The sequence below is a fragment of the Seriola aureovittata genome, chromosome 21 (assembly GCF_021018895.1).
Source record: "Seriola aureovittata isolate HTS-2021-v1 ecotype China chromosome 21, ASM2101889v1, whole genome shotgun sequence".
NCBI lineage: Eukaryota > Metazoa > Chordata > Actinopteri > Carangiformes > Carangidae > Seriola > Seriola aureovittata.
Genome location: NC_079384.1, coordinates 10,354,965 through 10,380,733, shown reverse-complemented (window position 1 = coordinate 10,380,733; position 25,769 = coordinate 10,354,965). Strand labels below are relative to the sequence as shown.

At 39.1% G+C, this 25,769-nt stretch overlaps 2 protein-coding genes across 6 annotated transcripts; one reads left to right on the top strand and one right to left on the bottom strand.

The window, feature by feature from the left end:
- The first annotated feature begins 75 nt into the window (after positions 1–75).
- On the top strand, positions 76–12,473 carry LOC130162694 (pleckstrin homology domain-containing family S member 1-like). 5 transcript variants are annotated; one of them, XR_008826299.1, is made up of 18 exons: positions 78–171; positions 455–489; positions 786–889; positions 979–1,097; positions 1,318–1,452; positions 2,223–2,298; positions 2,419–2,448; positions 2,724–2,777; positions 3,579–3,647; positions 3,739–3,816; positions 4,308–4,351; positions 4,480–4,530; positions 4,652–4,777; positions 6,602–6,712; positions 7,552–7,647; positions 8,781–8,916; positions 9,038–9,204; positions 12,344–12,473. XR_008826299.1 is itself a non-coding variant. In XM_056366479.1 (17 exons), exons 2-17 carry the CDS (start codon positions 468–470, stop codon positions 9,125–9,127), a joined length of 1,335 nt encoding a protein of 444 aa, XP_056222454.1. In that variant the 5' UTR covers positions 76–171; positions 455–467; the 3' UTR covers positions 9,128–9,477. The 5 variants fall into 5 exon arrangements, 4 of the variants coding, with proteins under 4 accessions (XP_056222454.1, XP_056222452.1, XP_056222453.1 ...); XM_056366479.1 differs by lacking the exon at positions 12,344–12,473 and having other exon boundaries at positions 76–171; positions 3,739–3,810; positions 9,038–9,477; XM_056366477.1 differs by lacking the exon at positions 12,344–12,473 and having other exon boundaries at positions 9,038–9,477.
- Positions 9,619–25,620, bottom strand: dclre1a (DNA cross-link repair 1A (PSO2 homolog, S. cerevisiae)). Its single transcript, XM_056366476.1, has 9 exons — positions 24,905–25,620; positions 22,417–23,781; positions 22,188–22,321; positions 19,134–19,252; positions 18,362–18,505; positions 17,956–18,101; positions 16,210–16,364; positions 15,110–15,251; positions 9,619–13,616 (listed from the first exon to the last, which is right to left on the bottom strand). The coding sequence occupies exons 1-9, from the start codon at positions 25,335–25,337 to the stop codon at positions 13,450–13,452; spliced, it is 2,805 nt and encodes a 934-aa protein (XP_056222451.1). The 5' UTR covers positions 25,338–25,620; the 3' UTR covers positions 9,619–13,449.
- Between the last annotated feature and the right edge of the window lie 149 nt (positions 25,621–25,769).

The following is a 25,769-nucleotide window of genomic DNA, read 5'->3' as shown; positions in this document are numbered from 1 at the left end:
AGGTCCTTAAACCAAACAGCAGGTACAGCATAAAAAGAACCAGAAACTCCAGTTCTAATGACGAATACCTTGTTAATGTTTGCCAAGAACAGGAGAGCATCCAGCTTCCTCGTGCAGCACTTACCTTTGTTAGAGCCAGTGAGGTGAGCAGAGAGAACAGGTGCTCCACAGGTAAGCATCTTATGTTTACATACATATTATATATATATATATTTTTTATGCATACTTAAAGGCAACAGTCATAAAATCTTATTTTCCTCATACATTTACATGTGAACCTTACAAGGCTTCTTTTTGTGCAATGAGCTCTAGTTCCTGCTCTGCTTACACAGAGGCATGAGACTATTTTTAAACCCTACAGTGTTAGTTTAAAAGGTTAACTATTTACCCCTGGATATTTTATGCTGTTTTGAAGAGACAGAGACTGATTGATTCCTGTGTTATTTTTGTTCAGGTCTGGTGTCACAATGCATAAGCAGAAGAGCATAGGTAATGTGTTAAATCTGGAAAGCTGATTTATGGTTATTGTGGTTATTTTCCCGTGTCTTTGGGCATCAGAAAACCTTTTTTACAGCTGATCTGTGGGAATGTGCTAATGTTTTAATCACTTCCTTTTTGTTATATTTATTATCTTTTAGTTATTTTCAGTTACTTGTATTTTCCCCCTTTGTGAATCATTTACTGGTTTTCCCAAACGGAGCTTACAGGAAGGTGAAGTTACAGATTTCTGTAAACAGAGATTTCAACAACTAATTACAAACAACGGGCTTTTCTTTTGCCCTCAGGCGGAAATGCGGTTTTCTACAGACCAGCTGAAGTATCGACTGAAATAAGATCTGGATATTTGTACAAGTCTCCTCCTCCAAAACGATTGAAGGCAGAGGTGACAGTAAGCAGAATTAATGCAATATATTGCAGTTTTTTATGTGTGTGTGTTTATTACATTTCATAATTTATTTCATTATGTTTGTCCTGCAGAAATCATGGAAGAAGAGATATTTTGTCCTGTTCAAAGTCAGTGATCAGGAACATCATCTAAAGTACTTCAGGAGTTCGGAAGAACAGGACAGGCCACTTGGAGGGATCGACTTGGCACAGTATGTCATCAAACAGGCCATTTAATAGCAATTTAGTTTTTATTTTCTATGTAACCTCTAAAGAATAAAACAATAAGAATATAAAACATACTACTTCAACTGTTTTTACCAAAATCTCCTTATAAGCTTGTATGCATGTTGTTTTTTTTTTACATTCCTTTTAGGACTAAATGTTATTTTTTTCATTTCACATCCGTATATTTTGTGTTCTTGTATTAAGAGTCTCACAGTTGCATGGGAGCCCTCAACACCACCAGAGATGGGGATGGATCCAGAAAAGCTTCAAGTGCCCCCCTTCATGTGTGCTCTTCATCAGGGCTGCAGATCGGGACTACTTCTTAGTCGGGGAAAACAGGTCAGTTATCTGATTTTTAAGGGTTATATAAAGCACAAAGATGGAATTTATAGCTCCTTTAACAACTCCAATGCATTTTATGATGCTGTGCTGTAAAAACACCTGACATACCACACATAAACAAAAATGTCTTTTATTATGAACCTTTTATTATGACTCACCCCTTTATTGGTGCTGGTTTTGGGGGAGTGTAGGAAAATGTGGGAGTTTAGTTAATGTCTGGATGAGCACCCAGCAGCCCAAAAACCCCATCTAAAATCTTAATGAATTAAAAACCTGTTATTAATCCACATTAATCACACTTTATCTGTGTATTTTTCAAAATAACGTTCCAGCTCTAACCATTTTTGCTCTCACCACATTTGGAAGAGGTTGGCTTTGGATTTTGCAGTGGCAATGTGCAGAAGAACAGTCCTAAATGCACGAATTGCATTGATTTGAAAGCCAGTGATGGTGTAACCAAGTTTAAGGCCACAGCTGGGTTGGCCAATCCTCCTCTCAAGGCCCCTAATGACACTTTCACAGTGCCTCATAAAACACTTCCCGCTGCCCTTTATACCATCTACTATTTTGGGAGGTCTAACAATCAAAATTAAATTATGATGTTGGCTTCGTGTTTAGTAACAGTCTAGCAGCTGATAATGGCTTTGCCTTCCAATTTGTCCACAACTAAATTGTTGCAAAATGTCACTATTACCACTCTATATTTGACTTTAGAATTGAATTTTAAATTGAATGTAATAGCCATAATTTGTCCCTCTTTCTTCTAGTTATGAAGTGGACGGCTGGTTCTCTGACCTGTTTAACGCCCTCAAAAACCGGCCACATAAATTTATGAGTTCAGAGGTACATTTAGATCTTTTTTATGATATTTCGTAACAGCTTATGGAGTCAAAAGAATCTCTTGCACTGTACTTTTTTGTATCTATCATATTTGCTCACCAGCTACTTTTCTCACTTCTTAAGGAATTGTGTAATGGGCAGCGAACAGTTGAGGTAAATATTCATGTCACCAGGCTCAAATGAAAGCCAACAAGATTTTTTATGCAATAATTTACTTTTTTGTTCTTTCACTCCTTTCCTTTTAATTATTTGTTACAGTCTCTGCCTCCATTCTCACAGCACTACATGTGCTCACTTTAAATTATCCCAGTGTCACTGATGAATTCATGTAAAGTCATCACTGTACAGATTCATCAGTCCTCTACTAAGCGTGCTTATCCATCAGCTCTCTACTTTTAAAAATAGACTTTCTCTCCCTGTTTTACCAGGTTATTTCAAACCCCGTCATGCGGAAAAAGAATTCAGCCATTGAGCCTGAAAAGGTTGGTCCATTGCAACTAAAGCTCAGCATGAATTGGCGAATTCTTTCTGCATGGATCCTGTCAACCTATTACTAACTCAGGCTTACTGAGACTGTCCCAAATCAATCAATCACAACATTCCTTTGGGTGATGCACTTAAGTGTCAATTGTGCATACCCATCTAGAAAGCATAGGGCTGTTTAAAATGGTTTTGCCGACTTAGGGGGACGCTATAGCTTCTGTCTGCATGTTGACGGACTCCTGGAATTTTCATGGCTGCCTGTTTGAGTCCACCTGTTGGACGACTGTATGGCTCTGTGGTGCTGACTGACTTCTTGTTCCAATCCCTTTTTTCATTTCAACACTTCACATTTCGCTGGCATGAATGGTTGCAGTGCATGTTGCATAACTGCCACACCAATGGTTTGATCCCTGCTGGGAATCCATGTTGCATGACAAACACTCCCCTCTCAAAAAGTTAATTAAATATAAACTCTAAATAAATATTAACCTAAATGCATTTATAGCAGTTTGTTGGCAGATTTGTTATTCAATTTTTGTGAAATTCCCCCAGAAGAGTCCAAGCGCTCTTATTCAGTGACTCACTGTTACATGACACCTTTATATATCTCTATATAGCCATACATTCACTATATTAACTTAAATCCACACATATAACCAGTGCATCCAAGCCAGGGACACTAAGATGAGGGGGCTGAAAGCAGCACATACACTGCTTCCAGAATAATGTGGAACTTGCTGTAATCACACTAAAACTGTACACAAAGATGTTTTAATATGCGTTTTTGTTTTCTTTTTCAGCCAGCATTAAAAATACGGTCCATGTCTGATCCAACCCCAAATGTTCTGGGTCTCACTGGAAAATCAAAGGTGCAACATCTTGACCTGACTGTTTGTAATTTGTAAGCGTTATTTTCCTTTTGGTGACATACAGACACGTTGCTTTCTGATTGGCCAACAGGATGAAGATTATTCCAGAAGACATTCATCAGAGTCTCCAATCTATGACTATCCCAGATCCTACTTGAGAAAAGTACAAGTAGGGCTGCAGTTGTTAATCACTTTCAATATACATTAACCTGCAAGTTATTTTAATATATATAATTTGATTGATCAATTAAAAAATATATTAAAAATATATATTTTTTAAAATAGAGGAAGATGTCCCAGTGTCCACACAGAGGTCTTCCAAAGCTCCATAATCCAAACATATTCACTTTTACTATCATATATGAAAAAGTAAAGCATCAAATCCTCTCACTGGACAAGTGGGAAGCAGAGTTGCATTTTTCCTTTAGAAAATGACTAAAATGATTAATCGATTATTGAAATAGTTGCAGATTCATTTTTTCGTCCATCAACTAATTGATTAATCAACTTAACCCTTGAACTTGGCCATGTGTCTCGTACCAGTCAAGCTGAATCTAATATTGTGATTAATTCTATTCAGCTTAGCTCCTTAATCGTGGCACTGTAACTAATGTGTACTGTGAGTAATATTTGTAACTTTTTCCTATTTTTGTGAATGAGGTCTGGGAAAATGGTTCCATCGATGGCAAGAGCATGGAGTCAGTGTGAGTGTTAAGTACCTTTTTCCCTTTGTCAGAGAAAAATGATCACGCGTCACGTTTGTTCGTGTGGAATTCTGACAGTATTTCCTGTTGTTTGATTGTTTGCTAATTAGAATATCCATCTCTTGTAGATATGAAACAATGGAGGAAATTAGACATAATGAGCAAGTAGCTCAGGCAGTGTAAGTTTGATACACAGTGCCAGATCACTGAGAAAAAAAAAAAAAAAATCACATTTCCTAATAATGATAATTGCTAATTATTGTTTAAGTGAAAGCTATTGATTGCTCCAAATGCCTCTAGGGACCGTGAAGTTGAAGAAGTTACCAGTGGCAGTCTGATGAGGTCTGTCACTCAGGCCTTTAAGAAACTGAAGACCCAGATTTCTCCACTGCCCCCGTTCAATGAGGAGACGGACGCTGAAGACAGGTAGATCTCAGATTAACTGCATGGTCTTTTTTTCTTTTCTGTGGGCCTTATGTGTATTTTTGACTTTTCGCTTTGTCTCCGGTGTCAGTGCCCTACGCTCTTTGTGCGACATGTTTTGTCAGTGCCCTAGATACCAAAATAGCTCACTCATCAGAAGTAACCATGACCTCATTGGCTCAGACACCTAAACTGACAATAACAAGGGTGCTTTTATACCACGAAACTGTTGACACTCCAAGACGAGTCAAGAATCTAAGAGAGGCACCTGAGAGCCTGTTTGGCAACTTAGGCTCTCGGCTAGATATAAAGTATCCTTTCATGTTATTAAATGGTTTCAACTGAGCAAAATGGTACTGATAAGCTTCATTGATTTATATACAAATGAGCCATGAAAATATATCATGTGATGCTGATTCTTCAGACCTTGTAGGAGCAGAACTTGGTCTTACAGGTCAGGCGTGACTGATTAACATCCCCGCAGTGTTAGCTGTGTTATTTTGTTATTGTTAGATCCCCAATAAGCTACATGGCTTTCTGCAATCACAGTGGACTGCACTGCAACTCATATGCACTAATGCTAATCAGATGCTAACCAGAAGTTTTCACGCTAATGCAAAGCACTGTATTAAGTATCTAATGTCAAATTTCTGGGACTTTCGCCAAAACTACAGACACTTTGCCCCACAAGTGATAATCATCAAATAATGTAAATATTAGCCACCATACACTACCACTCCACTCCAGGCTAAGTGTAGCTGGAAAACTCCTGTGTGTAGTGAACTGAAAAAAAGTTTGTTCAATTGTTTATGAGTCAGCTTTTAATTTGGAAGAGGAATCTCTTCCTTTAACGTTAATACCAAATAAATTAAAAAAAAACAAATCTTTTAAAGTAGCGAGGCTCTTACAATGTTAACAATGCCGAGGGCGTAGATCCAGCTTTGTGTCTAGGGAGCATGTTAGGGCAGATTTTAGCCAACCACATTTGACCTTCATGTCTATTCAGACAAGTGTGTTATTCACCAGCACAACAGGCGATCACTTCCCCTTGCTCTTCCATGCCATCATCTCCTGTGTAAACATACTCTCCTCTGCTGTTTGCTTTGTTAAATGTGCTGTAATATCAAACTATGCGATAATGTTGTGCTTCACACTGATGTCTGATTTCTTTCTAAGTGGCCAACCACTGTGCCGCCACACTGAAGACCATCTTCTCCACTGCATTTGGCATATGGGTCAAAAGACTTGTTTCTAAAGTGCCTCTTAATTAGAATTCCTCTTGCGCCTCCACAGTGATTAGGGAATTATTTGCTTCTCTCGTGCTGCTTTTATGAACTACTTTTTAAAAACCTCAAGACATCTGCTCCCCTTTTTAATGCAACTGAGAGAAACCCATTCTGGTTTTTGGCATATACAATGCTCTTGCACCTTTTATCAATCATCTCTTCCTTCTTTATTGCTGTTATCTTCCACCACAAGGACAAATGTGGATTTCTCTCCATCTAAAGCATCTAATACAGTGCCAGAATCTGCTGTTATGCTATCCGTCTGTGAGTCCCCCCCCCCCCCCCCATGATAGTGCATGCAGATTCAGATGGTTCTTCCTCTGTGTCATTCTGTGGCTTCAGTGGGAGTCGTCAACATAAAGCATTGGCCTTGGCTCCTGATGCACGACAGCCTCTGTGCGGTTTATTCCCACTGTCTCCCCAAGCGGTCTCATGGTCTTTTGTTTAGGTGCCAGCCAAGAATACATAAGTGGCTACCAGCTGAATGTAACTGAGACATGTACCCTTATAAGATCCCTCATGATATCACTTGCTTTTACAGAGAAGAAACACATCCGTCAGACTTCAGCAGCAGCTCCAGCGACAACGGGGCAATCTCTCCTGTGGAGAGTCCAAATATGCTCACCCTGGAAAATCAAAGCTCCACTGAGAGGTGAGATGCTGAAGCAACTGACCTTGAAACCAAAAAATGTAGCAGCCAAGTGGGAGGCACTGTTTGAATTTTGGGTAATAAGACAAACACTAGAGACATTTATGTGGGATGAGATGATCACCATGTTAAAGTGAGGCATGAGTACGCTCGTTCAACAGTTGCTCTACTTGTAAATAGTACAAGGAGACATTTGAACCCCCCCCCACTGTGGCACCATCTGTGCCAATCAAAAAAATCAGAAACAGCTTTGTAATGGTTCCACAGAACAAATAAAATATAGACATGGCTTTAAGGTGACTCAGAATGCTGGGACCGGCACTGACATGTTGCAGGACGGGTTAGAGTAGTTTCTGGAGGTTTCTGCGAGCAGACGGTGGTATAAGAATAGTCGAATAATAATAAGCAGCACTTGACATTAAACATTAATAACTCGGGTGACTTTGCAGCCAGAATTTAAATGAGTTGTTCAAAGAAAATTAGAGGTGCTTATCTATACAGATACTCATGCCTATATAATGGAGGAAGGAGAAAATAACTACAAATGTCTGCTTTTATGTGTTTGTTCATCACATATAAGCAGACTTTTTTTTTCTTATTAGATGGCATTTTGTGCCTTTGAGTCAAGGAGTAGGTTTGGTAACATATGCCAATTATTTTACCAACCAATACTAAAATTAGTATGCAACACAAACCTAGAGATGTAGGAAAATTTTCTCCTTACAATTCTGACGAACAAATTATTCTTAATGCATTAAGGGTTAAGATTTGGATTCGTTTCTTCGTAGCATGTCAAAATATATAGTGCCATTGAATAAAGCTATTGTTATTTTTCTTTCTAGTCTTAACCCCATCACCCCAGAGGAAAGAGATATTGAGGTCAGGCAGGCAGATTTGAAAAAACACCTGACTCTAACAGAAGTGGATGGGAAACCAAGGTAAGTTGACATCTCACATATTAGATTTCTTTGACTGAAATATGTGGAAAGGCTTAAGCAATGCAACACAAAGAAAAGAAAATACAGATACAAATGTACTGTCCAGTAGTTTTTGTTTCATTTCCGTGTCTATTAAGATCAATGAAAACACAAAAACCCACAGATGTGTGCGCCACATTCACTCCTGACTGTTCTACTGCAGATTTGTCTTCATCCCAGAAATGACAGACTCCGTTTGTTTGAAAGCATAGTTCACATCAGGCAGTGCCGGTGGTGATGCTGCACGTCCTCGAAAAGTCCAGCTTGATGCTGCGGTGCAGGGGCTGTCTTTTCATTTGTGCTGGATGGTTCAGAGCTTTCAGCTGTATTGTACCGTGTGGAAATTTGGGCATGTATCTACACTGAGATTTACAAACTGCTCTTTGGATTAATTCATTTATTTGCACAAAATCTAAATTCTCAATATAATGTAGAGAAAAAAATGTTAGTTCTTAACTGAGCCTGACATGAAAAAAGCAGCTAAGTTGTTGATTCTGCTTTATTATTATTATCTTTGTTGAGTTGTCATGTCAGGCCCTTTATTGGACTTCTATCTATAGTTCTTAGTCTGCAGTCTCAACTTCTTGAAAGGTTAAGGCAGCAGTAACTGGTAGTGAACTGTTGGCAGAGCAGCCTGTCTAGACAGGATGTGTTCATGCACAGGGTTCAGTGTAGGTCACCCAAAATGCAAGCCGTTATGTGGCCTGTGTAGACAAGCTGGATTGATCAAATAAAAGCACATCCGTTCTGTCAGACGTAGGAGACGGACAAGTCAACAACACGGCCGAAACAAGTCGTAAAACACGGGTCGAATCTGCAGTAGAACAGACAGTAGTGATCTTCCGATTGTAATTTCAATCGGCATCAAGTGGCTACAGCCATTACATGAAAATGGTGATGATTAAATAGGCTCATAGCTGGAGAGGGACGATAAAGGAGCACAAAATGCCTAGCTGTGCCTCTGTTCTTACTAGCAACTGCCTTGTCATACTGGATCTAGAAGGGTGAAGTGAAAGGCAACTTTACTCAAATCCACAGTTTGTCATTAAAAAGCAAGAATGTCAAATACTGCGTGTATTGTGCATGTGTCACAGTGTGTCCAGGTGGACAGGCCAGCCACAGACAGTGTGTCTCTTCCACAAAGGAGACCAAATCCTGGCAATCAATGACTTGCACGTCAGCAGTGTGGAGGAGTTCAACACGTACATCAGCAAGTCACTGAAGAACGAGGTACATTCCTTACTCGCAAAATGCAAAGGCGCCAACACATTGTCCGTATTCATTTTGTCTCGCTGTTTTGTATGCATCCACGCAGTCTGCGATCTGAGAGGCAAATTTCTTCTCTTTTCAGGTGAAACTGACCATCCTGCGTCTACCAGGACACCCGCACCTGCATTCCCCAAACTGTCCCTGCAGTGACTGGCCGCAAGCTGACCGTTAGAGATGAGACAGTTACTTCTACTATTGTATCTGGGTGTGTTTAAATCAGTCTTTAGGAGCACTTCCTGCCTACAGTTGGTGAGTTTGTACCAAATTCTGTTCCTGTTGATCTGTCGTTCTACTAGTTTACTCGATTTAAAAAAAAGAAAAAGGGACGGTAAAGGTTAAACAAGACAGATATAACTTACTTTACCAATCTTGTACAACATGTCTCACAATGTATGTACACATATACAGTATGTTCTGTGTAAACGACATGCAGCTTTAACAGAGCATGATTTATGACTTGACTGAAGACTGTTGTATTTGCTATAGATTGCCCCATTATAAGAGCCTATCAGAGAGGGGGATACACAATGCCTTACAAGGCATTTTTAAATGTAAAATGCCCCTAGAAAGTAAGAGCATATATTTTGGGCATATACCTCAAGAGTGGAGATATTAATATTTAATGAATTTTCTGGTGGATGGTAAAAAAGACTTACCAGGAAATTGTTATCACAGGAGCGCCCAGCTTTAAATGCATGAATGGACATTTACATGGAAATTAATGTTATCTGCTTCACACTAGGAAAGCAGTCTTATTTTCACAAATCATTGATTATGTTGTAAAGAAACGACCACTTATACTTGTACAGCATCTCCCTTTGTTTTTTCTTTCTATATGTGTACACCTTTGATAAGTACTAGCCTATTTTGAAACTTGTGGCAAACATGAATTTATTATATATACACACACACAGTATCTGACATATATCTGATGGAAATGTTTGAGTCTGAAAGTCAATTAAAAAAAAAGAAGAAAAAAATAAATAAAAAATTGTATTCAGAGGGAAACGAATAGTTTCACCGAAACATTTCCTCATACCACTACGGTGCCAAGAAGGGGATATTCATGACACAAGCTTCTGTACCCAGGACAAAAGAGTATGCGAGACAAAACTCAAACAGTGCACGGCATGTAGTGGAAAAATGTCAGACAACTTGTAAATCCCCTGACAGCAAAGGTTTCTGATTTTTTTTTTTTACATTATTTTACCTTTATTTACCCAGGCAAGACATTAGCAACAAATTCTTATATACAATGGCAGCCTGGCAAAAGGAAAGAGCCTCTTGAGGAAAAGGGGGTAGGGACCAACTCTCACTCCGATGTGACCTCTACAGGGAAGCTATTTTTAATAATTAACTTTAATCTGAGATGACAGGAAGCAACAGTGATCATAATTGTATTAAAGAACATAAAGATTAAGTTATACATAAGCAAGGATGCGCTCTAACATTTATGATCCCACTATAGTAAACCACTTTTTATTCATATCTATGTGTGTCTTAGCTTGAGGAAGAACATGTGAGCTGCACCCAGCAATGCTGATTCATTTCCAGTTTGCGGCACGCGATTACATTTCTTTGTAGGCCATTTCCAGCTAATGACACCTAATGACATTTTTAGAGCACACATAGACTGGTAAACACTGCATGTTAAAATGTCTCTATGTACATGCTGTTAGTATTTGTTTATATGAAAAAAAGAACTCCATACATCAGGATTTTTAACTTTACTTCTTATTTATCTTATGAATACCTCCCGACAGTAATTAGGGGTGGACAAATTACAAGAGATGTAGAGACCAGTGTTTAGTGTCGCCCACACCTCAGGCAGACTCTTGTGAACTGATGGGTAGACAGAATGGTGTTGCTCCTCAGGCTGTGTTTCACCTATTTCTCTCTGATTTGAATAACAATTGTAATCTTAACATGACTTGGGAAAATGGTTTTCCACTTTAAATTATGTCGATTGATTAATGCCACTCCTGAACTAAGACAATAAGACATCTAGTGACAAGGACAAAGCACGCTTATAAACTAACATCACATAATATTACCAGATACTGTTAATATTGAGAGGAGTCCTTTACTCATGATGTCGCATCAGCCTTTCCACGGTGAATGTTTCAAGTTTTAACATTCAATAGATATGAGAAATTAGTCAGGACCTTTGTTTTTCAAGTCCATTCTTAAACTGTGATATTCGAGCTGTGCTGTATTATAAATACACTCCATTATAAATACATGCATACTTTGCAAGGGTGTTGCAAAGGCAGGTTATACTGGGAAAAAATGTTTTATTTGTAAAATGATTATGTATAAATTTGATTTGTTAAGCACACTGACCTTTTGTATTTCTTTACTAAGTTTAACTGGGTATGAGGAATGTAAAATACACTGTACATAAAACAGGCTGCCGAGTTTATGCAGTAAAATGACATAATTCACTGGAATTGTAACAAATTGATTATTTCCAGTTGCTTGACCTCCAAAAATCAATAAAGTTAAGTTAAATCTGCACTCTAGACTACACATAACAAACTTAAGGTTTATCATCTGTCATTTTTATTTATTTTTTAAATCTTTGTGGTAACTTGTGTTAATAAAAAGACACCTGAACACATTCTTACACACAGCATTTTTGACCAGTTTCATAAAACCCTCTTATATTTCAAAATATCACCAGTTCATTCGTTGTAACCGAAGCATACAGTAAGGGACAAAGGGTATCTACGTATAAAAAGTTGGCATGAATTCAGCATCATGCTCAGCAGGGTGAATGTTCAGAGGTGAAGGAACCTTAACATCCAGCTTCCTTTTTTATGTCATCCTTCTTCATCTCTTAATACAGGATAATACCACTAATAACCTTTTTGTTATTCATATGGCAGACTCATTATTTGTGGACGCAATTCTTTTCTAAAATCAGACATCAATACATGAGACTACTAACTGAAATAGAAAGGCATTTCAACAAGCGCTCCAGTCAATTCAATTTCAGTTTGGCAAGACTTAATACATTTCATTCATGCCTAGAAGAATACTAAATGAAACTATTATTAGACATGGCTTACTGAGAGTCACTTACTGAGAGCACATAGTAATAGAGTGGTTATTATATCAGTCACCTACTAAAGTGGGTGAGACGCATTGTAACAAAAACCAATATCCTGCGCAACTTTTATCATCAACACTGCACGAAAGAAATAACGTGTTGGAAGCTTACAAGAAGCTTTGGTGAACAAAAATATGCCAGGCCTCTCTTCATGATCTCTTTGCCGGTATGACGTGAAAATTAATTTGTTAGTAGGTTAAAATATAGTGGACTATATACATTACAGGAATCTACAGTACAAACATTTTCAACATGTAGAATCTTTTCAATTTTTAGGACCAACAATTTCCTCACTCTGGCCCCTGACGACTGAAAACGCAACTCAGGCAGATGAGAAAAGATTTTCTACATGAAAGGAGAACTCACGCAGGGACTCGGTGAAAAAAAGCCTCATTTACAGAGAGCGACATTCACAAGCGCTCTCTGTGTGTGTGTGTGTGTGTGTGTGTGTGTGTGTGTGTGTGTGTGTGTGTGTGTGTGTGTGACACGTCTCTGGTGTCTGAGATACACTACTGACAGATCTGATACCACCCCCTTAAAACAAGTTTACATTTTTAAAAGCTACTATAAAAAGAGTGGCATTCCTCCTTAGTACTATATTTGCCAGAAGCGGTACTGATGATGCAGCACAAACCCATCCGTTAGCATGATATGAATAGTAGAGATGTCATTTGATGGACAGTGGAAATCCAGATAATGAAGCCTTGAAAACCCCTTGTGCCAAGTTTGCAAATTTTTCAAGAAAAACTTGAATCTCATGTACAATGTTTTCTTGATGTGCAAGTTAATGCTGCTTATAAAAAATAAAAATTAAAAAAAAAATTAAAAAAAGGGGCAAAATTGTTAAGAACATTTAAAACATTTATTTTTTCCAGCATAAAAATTTTAATTACGTACAAAAAAAAAAAAAAAAAAAATACGGACATTAGGAAATAGGAATTTGCACAGTTTCAAAGCAGCACTCACATCTTGGTGACAAACAGTGGTATAATTGGTAGTGGCCACAGCAGGCAGCAGCCGCACACATCCAATTAAATCAGTTCCAATGTAAAATACTTCTGGGTGACAGGGGTCTAACTGTGGCTGATGATACATGTAGGGCCTCAGATCTTGTTCACACAAAACCGCTTCCAAAGTTGTCAGTTAATTTAATTCAGCCCATTGTGGATAAAAGCAAAACCTTTATACCCCTTTTATCAGTGTTGATGTGCTTTTGTTACAAGCTCAGCTGTCAGAGGCAAGCAACTTCAATGCAAATAATAAAAGATAGTGTTAAGATAAATTTGTTCCCCATGCTCATACGGCATTTCAAGTAATGAAAAATAGCTTTCGTTACCAACGAGCAGCAGAGTTCACAGTTCAACAGTGTTCTGGTAAATAAGCTACAGTTTAGCTTTAGTTTCCATGAGCCACTCACTGAAACACTTCTCCATAGCCTTCCTGCTGGCCCAGCTGCCATTGTTGACTGTAGGAATGATCTTGAGAGGTTGGACCCACTGGACGAAACGCTTCAACTCCAGAAAGCTGCTGTGTTCACTGTATGGGATTCCTGTCAAGAAAATAGAGGAGAAACTATCGTCATGTCCCCAAACTTTTGCACTTGAAACAGATCTTTGCTTTAAAAGGTGCATTTGTAAAAAAGATTCAAATGTAGCTTTGATGAAAATGACTTAAGCCTGAAGATAACGCACATTTTGTCTTAACTCACCGGACAATTACAAGTGTAAGTTATTGTTCTTAATTTACTCATTAAGTCCTACAAGGAACAAGGCTAGACGTGCTTTGGAACTGAACCAGGACTTTTCAGACGTGATTTTCATTTTCGGCTCATCTGCTTTGATATTTTTCTCCTTAAATTTCGATTATGAAATGTCCATCTCAGTGAACACAGAAGAGATTTAGTTCGAGGTAAAACACCGTCACTGAGCCAGATGTCTAAAAGTATGAGGAAGCCAGTCAGACAAGCAACAAGGCAAAGTCTCAGAAGAGGAATCAGACACTCAACAGAGCGACCCATGGGCTCAGATTATCTGCGAGGAGACATGGCAGATTTCAGATGCTGAAACACTAAGACCACCAAATGTCATATCATTCTTGTTTGGAAGTGATAATAAGAAAACAGCTTGAAACTACTGCAGAGCTGTTGCCTCTTGTTTGTCCTCCTTCATCCCTCCACAGATTTTAATGTGCTCCACCCCTGCTTTTAACAGATCTAGCTGCAACTAAGCCCACTGAAGTATACAGTCAATCCTCCCACATGCAGAGAACAATATTAGGAGGAGTAGCAGCATATGGCTGGGAAGGGCAAGGAGGAGGAGATAAACACAAGGCAGAGAGAGAGAAAGAGAGCGAGAGGAAGAGAGCACAAATTGGCTTCCGCCTGAGTGACGCACAAACTGCTGAGGAGGAAGAAATTATATGCGAGTGTGTGTCGCAAAAGCCTCTAGCTGGTGATTGTAGGTTACGGGCCAGATGGCTGATGCTGTTGATGGATCTATTCAGAACATGAAACGGCGGACAGGAAGAAAAACAGGCCAAATCTGCAGTGGCAAATCAAGTCATGACCCATTTCAGCACCGGGCTTCAGTGTGAGACTGCTCCCCTGTGGTGCTGTCCATGACTGAGGATACAAGACCCAGCATCACCCTTACTTCTGCCACCCTCTCGTCACCTAGCTGATGTGAACCTGAAACACGCTCTATTGTTAATCCTCATACTCCTTTCCCTGAGTCTCCTCCCCACCTTGCCAGAAGAGGGAGCTGTGGGCCAAACATAATAATGTGAGGGAACCTGTTTTTGGCAAGGAACCTGCTGCCGTTTTGATTAAGCCTTCGCAGCATGTGGGAGGGTGACAATTAAAGACCATCTACCATTGTAAGGGACTGCTTTTGGTCAGTAAAAGAGAGAGGGGCATTCTCTCAGGGCAGACAGCTCTAAAACCTCCAATTTTGTAGAAGACCCTCAAATACCTTGAAAGAGCATCAACAGTCACAGCGCTGACAAATGACTGGACACTATATTAGAAGGAAAATAAATACATACCATAAATGGAGACGTTTCCGCTGATCTCAGGCTGAATGTCTCCCACTGATTCCACCTGCTGGCTGAAGGTCCAACCAGTGGGTTTAAAAGCCACCAGCTGATCATAGCGCTCTGAAAACCGTGCCAGGTGATCCTGCAGTTTCTGGAGACAAAGTAGCCTTTGTGCTCAGTGAGATTCGACAGTTTATTAGCAACACTTGGAAGCTTCATCCTCAGATTCCTAACTAAAGCCAAGTGCAGGTCTCGTTGTGCCTTTGAGATTTGCTAAATCAAAAACACTGACATTGAAATATAGTTATTGATTTTAGTCAAGCACTTGTTTACTGGATGATAAACAAAATAGAGGAAATGTGTCCAATTTACTATAAAAAGGTGCACAAACCTTTAACTTAATGTTTTATCAATTTATTTCAATGTACTTTGTCCAAGTTATCGTGGCTCTTTGTTGAAATTCATCATAAACTCTCTACTCAGAAGGCCTCAGCTCAAACCTAAACTGCATCCATTTCTCTCAAGTCAGCCTCTCTGTGCCTAGCAATGTGTGAATTATACCAAGCCTGGGACTTTTATCTCTGCTTATACAGATGGAAAATTTAAATGCTTTAGAGAGATGATGTGCTAGGGTCATCATAATTAGCAGTTCCTAATTATTTTAACTCATTTTCCCAGATACTTGCATATGAATAGACCATAAGAAGAATAAAAGACATGTTTGCACATCAAAATTAAACGGTCCAGAAATAATAAGACACATCCCTTGGTTAAACACAAGAGAAGTTTACACAAAGAAAGTCTGCAGACCATTTGAGAAATTATTTATTACTATGATCACCAGCTCTATACCCCCTCATTTCTCAAAGTTTATTATTAAATGAAATTGTTAAACTCATCTCTCAGTGTTTATCACTGGTGTACAAGAACTCATATGCCTGAGGGATATACGTCTGATGTGATATATTTGCTAGTTGTTTTACTCTAATTGCTGATGTACTTTGTTTCTTAAACATGCCCATAAAATAACATTTTATACACCTGAGGGTTCTGGGTCCCATTGGAATGACTGCTCTTTTCAAATCAGAAAATTAGATTTCTGCACCTACTTTGAAGGAGAGCTGCATCATGGGCAGCACATGGACTCGGGCTGCCTTCCAGTCGGTGGTTATACGTTGTCTGACTTGCTCCGACTCCAGACAGCACATGGTGTTGTATTTGTCCCTAGAGAGGCACACTTTAGACCCCAGGACTTCTGCCAGTGCTACGAATGAAGCAGAACAAGGTCGGTGTAAGAACCAGGAATGTGGGAAATTCAGCCTTTTCATTTTAAGACCCAGTATGTACTTGCAGTTAAGAAACCCTTGTTACCCCCACTGACAATTTGGACATTTTATTACAGAATAAAGTTTAGCTGTTCTGAAGAACTTTACTGGAACACAGTGAATAAATGTGTGGCTTGTAGAGTTTGTACATATAAAACAAAGACAAAAAATAAAACTTTTGAATGTCTCCTTTTCAAATTATCTGAATATAATGTATTGTGTTCCCTGCATCGTAAAGTAACGCTGTAAGTGTACAAATACTCTTGTGAAATAACAAGTACAAAGTGGATGAGTACAGTCATACAGACAATTGAATCAGCTCTTGTTTTTTCCGCTCCAATGTCATGCAGAGCTTGTTGAAGCAAAGTTGATTACAGAATGAATGCATGCTGTTCACTCTGTGAGGACAACATGAGTTTTTGAAGTACTTCACTACACCAATGAGGAGCAAACCAGTATTCAGTTTGCCGCCACATGAGGACAACGCATATTGAGGGGCTCTTTGCTCAAAATACACTAAGCCACAAATTTTCAATAAAAGACATATTTGATGACCTTTCAATGGGAGGGAAGGTGAGGTAGTGATATAAGGCTACAGACAAAAGAAAAAATTTACTTTGTGTCCATCTGTTTGTGGTTGTGGCAATGCCTTACTTTGTAACACGGCAGTCATATCACCATTCCCAGAATTAAATGAATAAATTACCATGTCATTTTCAGTAACATAATTAGCCATCAAAAATGTCACTTATTACTCTGCCTAATTATCTGACTTATGTTGAATTATGTGCAAGACAGAGAAACCCCCATCCCCAACTCTATTCAGTATAATCCAAGCTGAACTGGGTACTCAATGGAATAGGTTGGATGACTACTTTGATTACTTTATTTGATTTTTAACCAGTAAAACTGATCCCAAAATTATTTTAATTTATGTTATGTGCCGTCTGAGTATTTACAGACCTCAAAATGAGGCAACAGTTTCCCTGATTTTAATAAGTCAAGGAAAAGAACTGCATAACAAACTGCTGCTGCTCTAAAGCTTAAAGTGCTTAAATCATAAATACAAAATGTGGACAAAGGTTGGAGAGCACATGCAACTTTAATTCAAGTTGTTTTTAATGTTATTTTAAGAACAACATGTCCATATTTGTGTTGACAAAATACTGTTTCTCTTTAATGTACGAAAGGCTTTAAAAACCACACTTAATAACCTTAAATATGGTGGTCAAGCTGAGAAAAATTAATCTCTAAAAATCCTGACAATGGTTAAATTTTTGGAGATGCAAGGATTTCACCCCAAAGAATAAAAGTGCTTTCAATGTTCAGTTAGAAAATCAGCTGAGTCCAAAGGGTTACTTTCTTTGAATGACCTTCAGTCTAGACAAAACCCATTATTCTACAATACGTAATAATCTGTAGTTATAAATCATGCCAAGTCTGCATGTTTTGCCTTCTAGTGGCAGACAAGCACTTAAAAAGCTGAGTGAAGACAAATATTAAGTATGTGCATTAAGTCCAAACACTTACCCAGAAAGACTTTCTCTTTCCCCACAGAGTAGGATCCACAGACCACAAGTGTTCGTGGGTTGAGCGTCACCAGTTCAAAGGCTGTGCTGGCTGCAAAGTTGATGACCTCTTGCTGTCTGGGGAAGGTGTACTGAGGGCTGCAGTAGCTACAGGGACAAGAAAGTATACATTGAAAATCTGAGTACCCTCAAGGCTTCTGCATCACTTTTACTGAGTTTAGTGGAATTGAAGACATGAAGTTGTGGTACAGTTTACCCAAACTGGAAGTAAATCTGAACTCAGTACTGAGGAACTCATCCTCAGGGAGTGGTTGTTACTGTATGTTTATGTATTAGCTCATTCACATTACAGCAGTACAGTACAACCACAATCCTGCCTTTGGTACTAGTATATAAGAGGTACTTGCGTGGTGTCCAGGTAGAGCGTCTGCACCCTGCAGCTGAGTAACTCAGGGTAGGTTTCCATTGAGGGATCAGCTCTGAAGTCTCCAGTGTGGAGGACTGTCTGTCCATCAGGCAGAGAGAACAGCAGCATGGCAGCTCCTGGACAACTGAAAGAACCGAGACAGATGGAGGTGAAGCTGGAGGAGAGGAGCATCAAGTGAGAACATAGATGATCTGGGGTAATAAAACAAAAAAACAATCTTCTCTAATTAGGAAAATGGAAGGGAAATCTTAGTGTGGTAAACTATGGGACTGGCCATCACAACTGTTGGTATAATTAGGTCTGAATTCAAAAGTAATGGTACAAACTGACAGAAGAAATTGCAACACAGAGTTAGTTTCCCTAAAAATGTCTTAATATTCTTCAGTGAAAAGATAATAATCTAGGTAGTTAGCTTGGGGTTGTCTGAATTTGAAATGAATGTAAGGCATTTCACTCAAGCCTGTGTATTCTCCTTTAAAACTTTTGACAATTTAATGCTCATGATAATGGCTGCTGTATCAATTTTTTTCCCTTTGCTCATTTATAGAGCTGTAAATTTTTGTGGTTTGCCTCCACACTCTGTGTCATCTTTACCAACAGTTAACAAGCCATAAACAGCTGAATGTGAGATCAGTGGCTGGTCCAGCTTTCTCACCACAAAGCACTCCCTCCACACAAGCTGTGTGGACACTTCTAAGTCGATGATCACTATTCAGTTTCTGAATAGTGTTGATGTCAACTGGGTGACTCACTGGTTGGCGTCCACCAGGATGACCTTGATTCCCTCCACAGTGACCTGGGTGTTCATGGGGAGGATGTGGACATACTGCTCTGCCACCTTCAGTTTGCTTTTCACCAGGTTCCCTGTAATCTGACAAGAGGCAGCCATTAAGTCAGCTCACATGTCTGTGGCTTACTTACGGTGATTTACCAGCCACCACTAGCCAGAAAAACACAAATGCTACAAAAGGATTTTGTTTGTGGGTAAACACAGCATCAGTGCTCATGTTGCTGTTTGTGTACTTCACCCATAACACCCTTATTTCCAAATCTACTTGGGAAAATTTCCTTAAGTGATTCCGATCAAACTTTTCTGGGCTATGACCCACCTAGCACCATTTTCAATTTCTGTGACCTACCAAATAAAGAAAACCCCAAAAGAGTCCGTTTTTAGTTTTAATCCCCACAGAACACACACTCCAGCATGACAAATCGTGTCCCATTTGACAGGAGAACTTACATCTAACACCAATATTTCACCAATATATTTTATTCTCTATAGCAGGTATGTTTTTAAATATCACAGTAAGCTTAACAGAAAATGCACAATACAAAATGTGTCTAAACATGAAAGAGGCAATACAAAATTTGAATATTTTTGGATGAATACCTCAATTCATTCAGTTTATTGCTTCATTCGCACCTTAATTGGTTGCAACATTTGCACAGGGACAACAGAGTGAAGGAGAAGACCAACTGAGACCCAGACAAACTACATTTTGTGGATTTGAAGTGTTTTTTCCTGCACAGCTGACACAAAGGTCTTCAAATTTCAATCATCTCCAATATGGTCAGAGCCACTGGCAAATTAGTATTCATAGCTGCCAACTGCAAGTAAAATTTTCAATACAGTCAGTGCAGTGAGATAACAAATGGATCACGCATTTACTTCATAATTTCCACGGGAAAAGAGCAGACGGGAAGCTTTTTAATAAGCAAATAAATAGTATTTGTAGGATTTGTAGCACCTTCTAAGTAGTGACTATCTTCCAGTGTATTCTAGTAAAGACTAACAGGCCTTTGAAGGGAGACTGCTATTCATTCACAGCATAAAACTAATAACCATCCATGACAATTTCCTAGCCAAAAAAGGCCAAAAAGGACATAGGCTTGTGCAGATCAATTCAGAAAATAGGTTATATAATAGAGATCGACCGATATGGTTTTTTCAGGGCCGATACCGATACCGATTATTAGTAGTCAAGGAGGCCGATAACCGATATTTGGAGCCGATATTTATTTGCAATAAAAGGGAAAATATTGGCGTGAAAATTTTGAATAATGGAAAAATTCCACTTAACTTTGTTCAAATGCCTTTAATCATATGTTTATTTAACAGCTTTTCAGATTTGCAACATGTTAAAGTTTTTTTTTTCTTAGACAATAGATATCTTTGTTTTAAAATTCTAACAAAAAATGCAGGGAGCTCCCAGGCTCAGCAGCATGTCTTATAAAGTTAAATGAAAACTTAAACAAATAAATAGCTCACTAAAGTTTTCTACAGTAAATAAAGTTTTCCAAAATTTCAATATAACTGAAATGTTAATCTTTCACTTATCTTTGTTTTAAGTTCAAACAAAAACAAAAAGTGCAAGGAGTTCCCAGGGTCAGCAGCATCTCTTATAAAGTTAACTGAAAATTTAAATAAATAGTTCCCTGAAGTTTGCAGTTTGAAGAATGCAGTTCATGTAGGCTTTATGATGCAGTTACATTATGTCTTAAGTCTTGAACAGCAATATCCTGCTCCTCTCTACAAGAAACTATCAAAGACAGCTTCAGGACACACTTCATCTAACAATATGTCATTTTCTGCTGCTTGGGATCTCTCAATCAACACAGAAAAAGGTAAAGTACTTGGTAGTTAAACAGCCATTATTGCCCTACAGTTTTCTCTCAGACAGACGGTACTTGCTGTCAGTTTCTGCAGCTTCTCATGTGGCTTACACAAACACACACACACTATTCACTAGCCATCCCCTCAACGTGCTTCCCTGCAATCTCTCTCTCTCTCTCTGTCTCTCTTTCTCACACACACTTCTTACTTTTATAACTATTTCAGTATCAATGTTATCAGTAACCTTGTTTCAAGGGATTAAACACTAAATAGCCTAAAGCATCTTCACTTTAATAATCAGTGTTTATCGTAGGAACAGACAGCTGCCGCCAACGTCTTGGGCCTCACAGTAACGTTAGTAGTCGTGAGTTGTAGAGTTTCTCATGTGACTTCCACACAAACACACACTTTTCTCTACCATAACAGACAGTCTCCCCATTGCTACAGTCTGCTGAGCATCTAGAGCCGCGGACCGATGGGTTAACGTTACGCTAAAAGCTAACCAGCCTTCACCTCGACGGGCTTCCCTGCAATAAAACCGGACATATCGATATTATCAGCAACCTTGTTTCAAGTGATTAACAGGCACGTCTGGAGGGACTGCGAGCAGCAGAGCTGCCGCTTATGTTTATATAACGTTAATGGGCTCACAGTAATCTTACTAGTAGTTGTCAGTTGTAGAGGACTGGGATTTTTATTACAATTTCGGGAAACTCTGCTGCCTTAACTTACCTTCAAAACAAGTATTTGCTCTCCGGACCTTCTCCACCGTGTGTGTAAGGACTGTTCATGCACCGCTTACACTGCTGATTGGCTGTTACCGTGGCTCTGCTTGTAACCAATCAGATGGTGCTGTGGGTGGGACAATGCTGGCGACAGAGTAGTGACAGCAGACAGAGAGGCGCGGCTGCATCATAGCCAAAATAACCCAGTTTTAAATTGATCTCTTATCGGCTGTCGAATTTTAAAAAAGGCCGATGCCGATATGCGTCAAAATGCTGAATATCGGCGGCGATAATCGGCCCGGCCGATAATCGGTCGATCCCTATTATATAATAACTAGCTTAACATATGTCTAAAGCAAACCACCAGTCAGCCACCAGATACAATGCAATGCATCAGCACCAACTAATGCAATGACATGACACATTAGAAGTCATTTATATTTTACAAAAGCCAAAACATGACTTACTTTGTTACAGTATATTGGAACTGTGGAGTTCTTGGTCAATCCTCCGTAGTGATCTGAGTGGAAATGTGTTAGGAAGTAGGCAGTGATGCCCTCGATCTCCCCGTAATGAAAGGCGTCTATGACAAACTTTGTACCTAAACAAAATTTTACAAATATTTACGATTACAAAACAGAAAACTGCTTAACGTTCAGATTCATGCAGCAATATAATATATGGTCCTTCACTGACCTGGAATCTTCTTGTAGAACGGACAACGCGGGAATTGTACTTCTCCATCAGCATTCACTCTGTTCCTTCTTCGTCCCCATCCTCTGGTCCAACCTCTCCTTTCTTCTCCCTGAGCTTTCACTACATCACTGCTATCCGCAGTCTCCGTCCCCCGTGAGGTATCTGTGGCTGTGTCAGCCTTATTTCTCCTCGTCCTGTCTCTCCTTTGTCGTCTCGTTCCTGAGTTCTCACTAATTGTTGGAATAGAGATTTCAGCTGGTCCACTCTCTGCCTCTTTCTCCTTCTCCTTGAGGGGTTTGAGGCCAAAAAACACCCCAATGTCTGTCTGCTTGAGACTGGAGGCCTGACCGTCCTTGCTCTGGCCCTTCTGTGGTGGCATGGTTTGAGATGAAGGCGCTTGATGAGAATTTGCGTGAGGCCTCTCCGACTGAATACTGTCATTCAAATTTTTGAAACGCAGGTTATCTGGGCTTAAAAGTTTTTCTCTCAGGTGCTCTAAAACAATACTCTGTGGAGATTGAATGCTGGTCTTACAGGGATTGATGGCATAAGTAGATTTACCACAAGCTTCTTTTTCACCTGTGGAATCAGCTCTGTTTTCACCAGCTGCAGCAGCTGCCCGCTGATTAGCAGGCAGTAATGAGGCAACTGACTCCAGCTGGGTGTTTGAGGAAGACAGGTCCTTTACTGACACGTTATTGTTTTCCAAATTATCTATAAATTCAGTCAGGAGTTCATCTTCACTTGAGAAGCCGTCACCTAACAGTAGCATTGAATCTTCATCCTCATTTTCAAATGCATCACAATTAAAAAGGGTTTTTCTGCACTCGCTATTATTGACTTCAGTCTCTGCAGGGAACTCAGAAAGAGGAGAGTAGGATATGGCATCATCAACCTTTTCTGGAGGAGGGTCATTTTCGAGAAAATCTTGTCCTCCATTATCTACCTTAATAGGCGTAGATGAAAACTCTGTTTTACCTTCTTGGGAAGCACTGATAGCCTTCTGGCTTTTGGTAGAAGACGACCAGCCTTTCTTTTTCTTAAAATCCTCTGGGCCAGGTGAGCGCAGAAACAGAAGTCCATTTGTAAGTTTAGACGGAGGTGTTCCAGTGATGTTATTTTGAGGGGATAAGATAGAAAAACTGACAACACTGTCCTGTGAAGTTTCTAAAGAAGACTCATCCACGTCATTGTTTGTCAGTCCTTGGAGACAACTGAGGCTGGTCTCCCCGGTGGTTTTGGCCTGCTGTGACAGACTGAGGAGGGCCATGTCACTGTTTGCTCGACTATGGGCCAGGAGTGTGTGGTTGAATTTCTTGTAATGGTTTGGGATGGTGGAGGAGCACTGTAGACCTTTTGGACACTCTATATGAACAGAAAAAAAATTAGAGAGCAAAGTACGAATTTATAATAATTCAAAAGCACCTAAATTCAAAATTTGAATTCTGTATTTTGACAATACAGATATCCAGGGACTGTGAGGTGCTTTTTTTTAGTTTAGTTTGTTCCATTTATTTTTCAGGGATCATGTATAAAAACAGTAGTCCCACACTATTTGTAGTCTCTAGGAAGAAAAACAAACTAGTTATGCAATTAATAGAAGTGAAAAATACAATAAATACTAGATTCAATTGGAGTTCCCAACACTATTTTTAAATAAGCATTCCCGTAACTTTACACATCAGTTTATTTGTCATGGAAAGTACCACTCAGCAAATTGTTTAATATCTGCTATGGCTCTCGAGGGAGCTTTCTAAAGAAAATAACACTGATTATGTTGTCATGGTTTTCTTGAATTGGGCTTAGGACTTTAAAATTTGAACAAAGAGCCTGTGTTACAGACTGGGGGCGTGGACTTTGAAAGACATGGGCATTTACCAGTCAGTGAGGATCTGATGCCATGTTCAAGTCATGTGGGAATTATCATAATTACCAGTTTCTGATTTGTAAATAATATTCTCCCCAACATCCAAGTTGTAATCCTGACTGGGAGAATCTGATTTTTAAAGAAAAAAATCTGATTCAAGTTTTCAAAATTCAAGTTTAATGGATATAGTACTATATTGTCAAAGTAAATTACTTTTAATCCTCACATGACCAATTCTGCAATTATATACAGTTATCAGATGACAACTCAATAAGGTATGTCATAAGCATGGGAATCTATCCAAGTATTATGGAATGACTATGAAGAACATCTTGCAATGTGTGACATTTCAAAGTGAATTATCTATGTTATCAATAACATAAAATAATAAAAATCTTTTATCATATCCTCCACTGATAAAGATATGTGTGCACCTGAATGCAGAATAACAGGTGTATTTAAAAGAAGACCATAAATACAAACATATAAACAATTTGATGAGGGGGTTTCTGAAGTGGTTGTCATATGTTATGCTAATCAGATACTGTGAAAGAGCTTTTATTTAATAGGTATCAAGAGTATTAGTCTACAGTTATATGAAGTATATGAGGATCTCTGTACCTTTGCATTTGTCCCTGGCGGTGTCAAGACACTCAGCAACATGCCATCTCTGAGTCTGTACGACCAAGATGGAAAAGGGCATCTGACACATAGGACAAAAGTCTCCAGAGGACGGTCCCTCTGCAGCACTATCTTTTTGGGTTGTCTCATGAGCAGGAGACAACTTTGAGGGTACAGTATGTGTCTCTGAGCTGCCATGTCCGTCTACATGAACACCAGTACTAAAATCTCCACTTTCAGCTGTCTTGACTTTTTCAGTCCCTTCAGGTGCCTTGTCTGAGAAAACAGTGTCTCTCTTGGAGGTTTTTCTTAAAGTACATCTTCTTTTAGTGACAGTTGTAACTGCAGGCGGTGGTTTCTGTCTCTTTTTCTTTTTCTTCTCAAGAGGTTTATACTCCCAGATGTCATTTTCAGAGTCGTCCTTTTGTGACATTTGGAGGACAAGAAAGCGTAACGTCCCTTATGTTACCCAACGACCTCTTCAAAACCCCAGATATTACACAAGAGTTGCTGTTTAATAACATCCCGCGGTTGCCGATATAATAAACTTTACAGTAGAATAATGACTACTGGTAGATTCCGTGATGTTGCCAGTATAAATGGCGATGCTGAAATAGTTTTTCATAATTAATAATTACAATATGGAGCTATTTTTCTTCTATACACACTGTGTGCTCCGGTAAAAGCATGTTAGCATCAGGTTAGCAGCTCGAGCACTTACCGCCACAGTGCAACAATGAATCTAGTAAAAACAGCTACAGAAACAAAGCAGCACTTTCCACAGATCTTGCAAAATTGACTTTCATATTAGCGTTAATTAAATGCAGGGACAATCAAAAAGGCTTTTAGTCATAGCCTTTTTTAT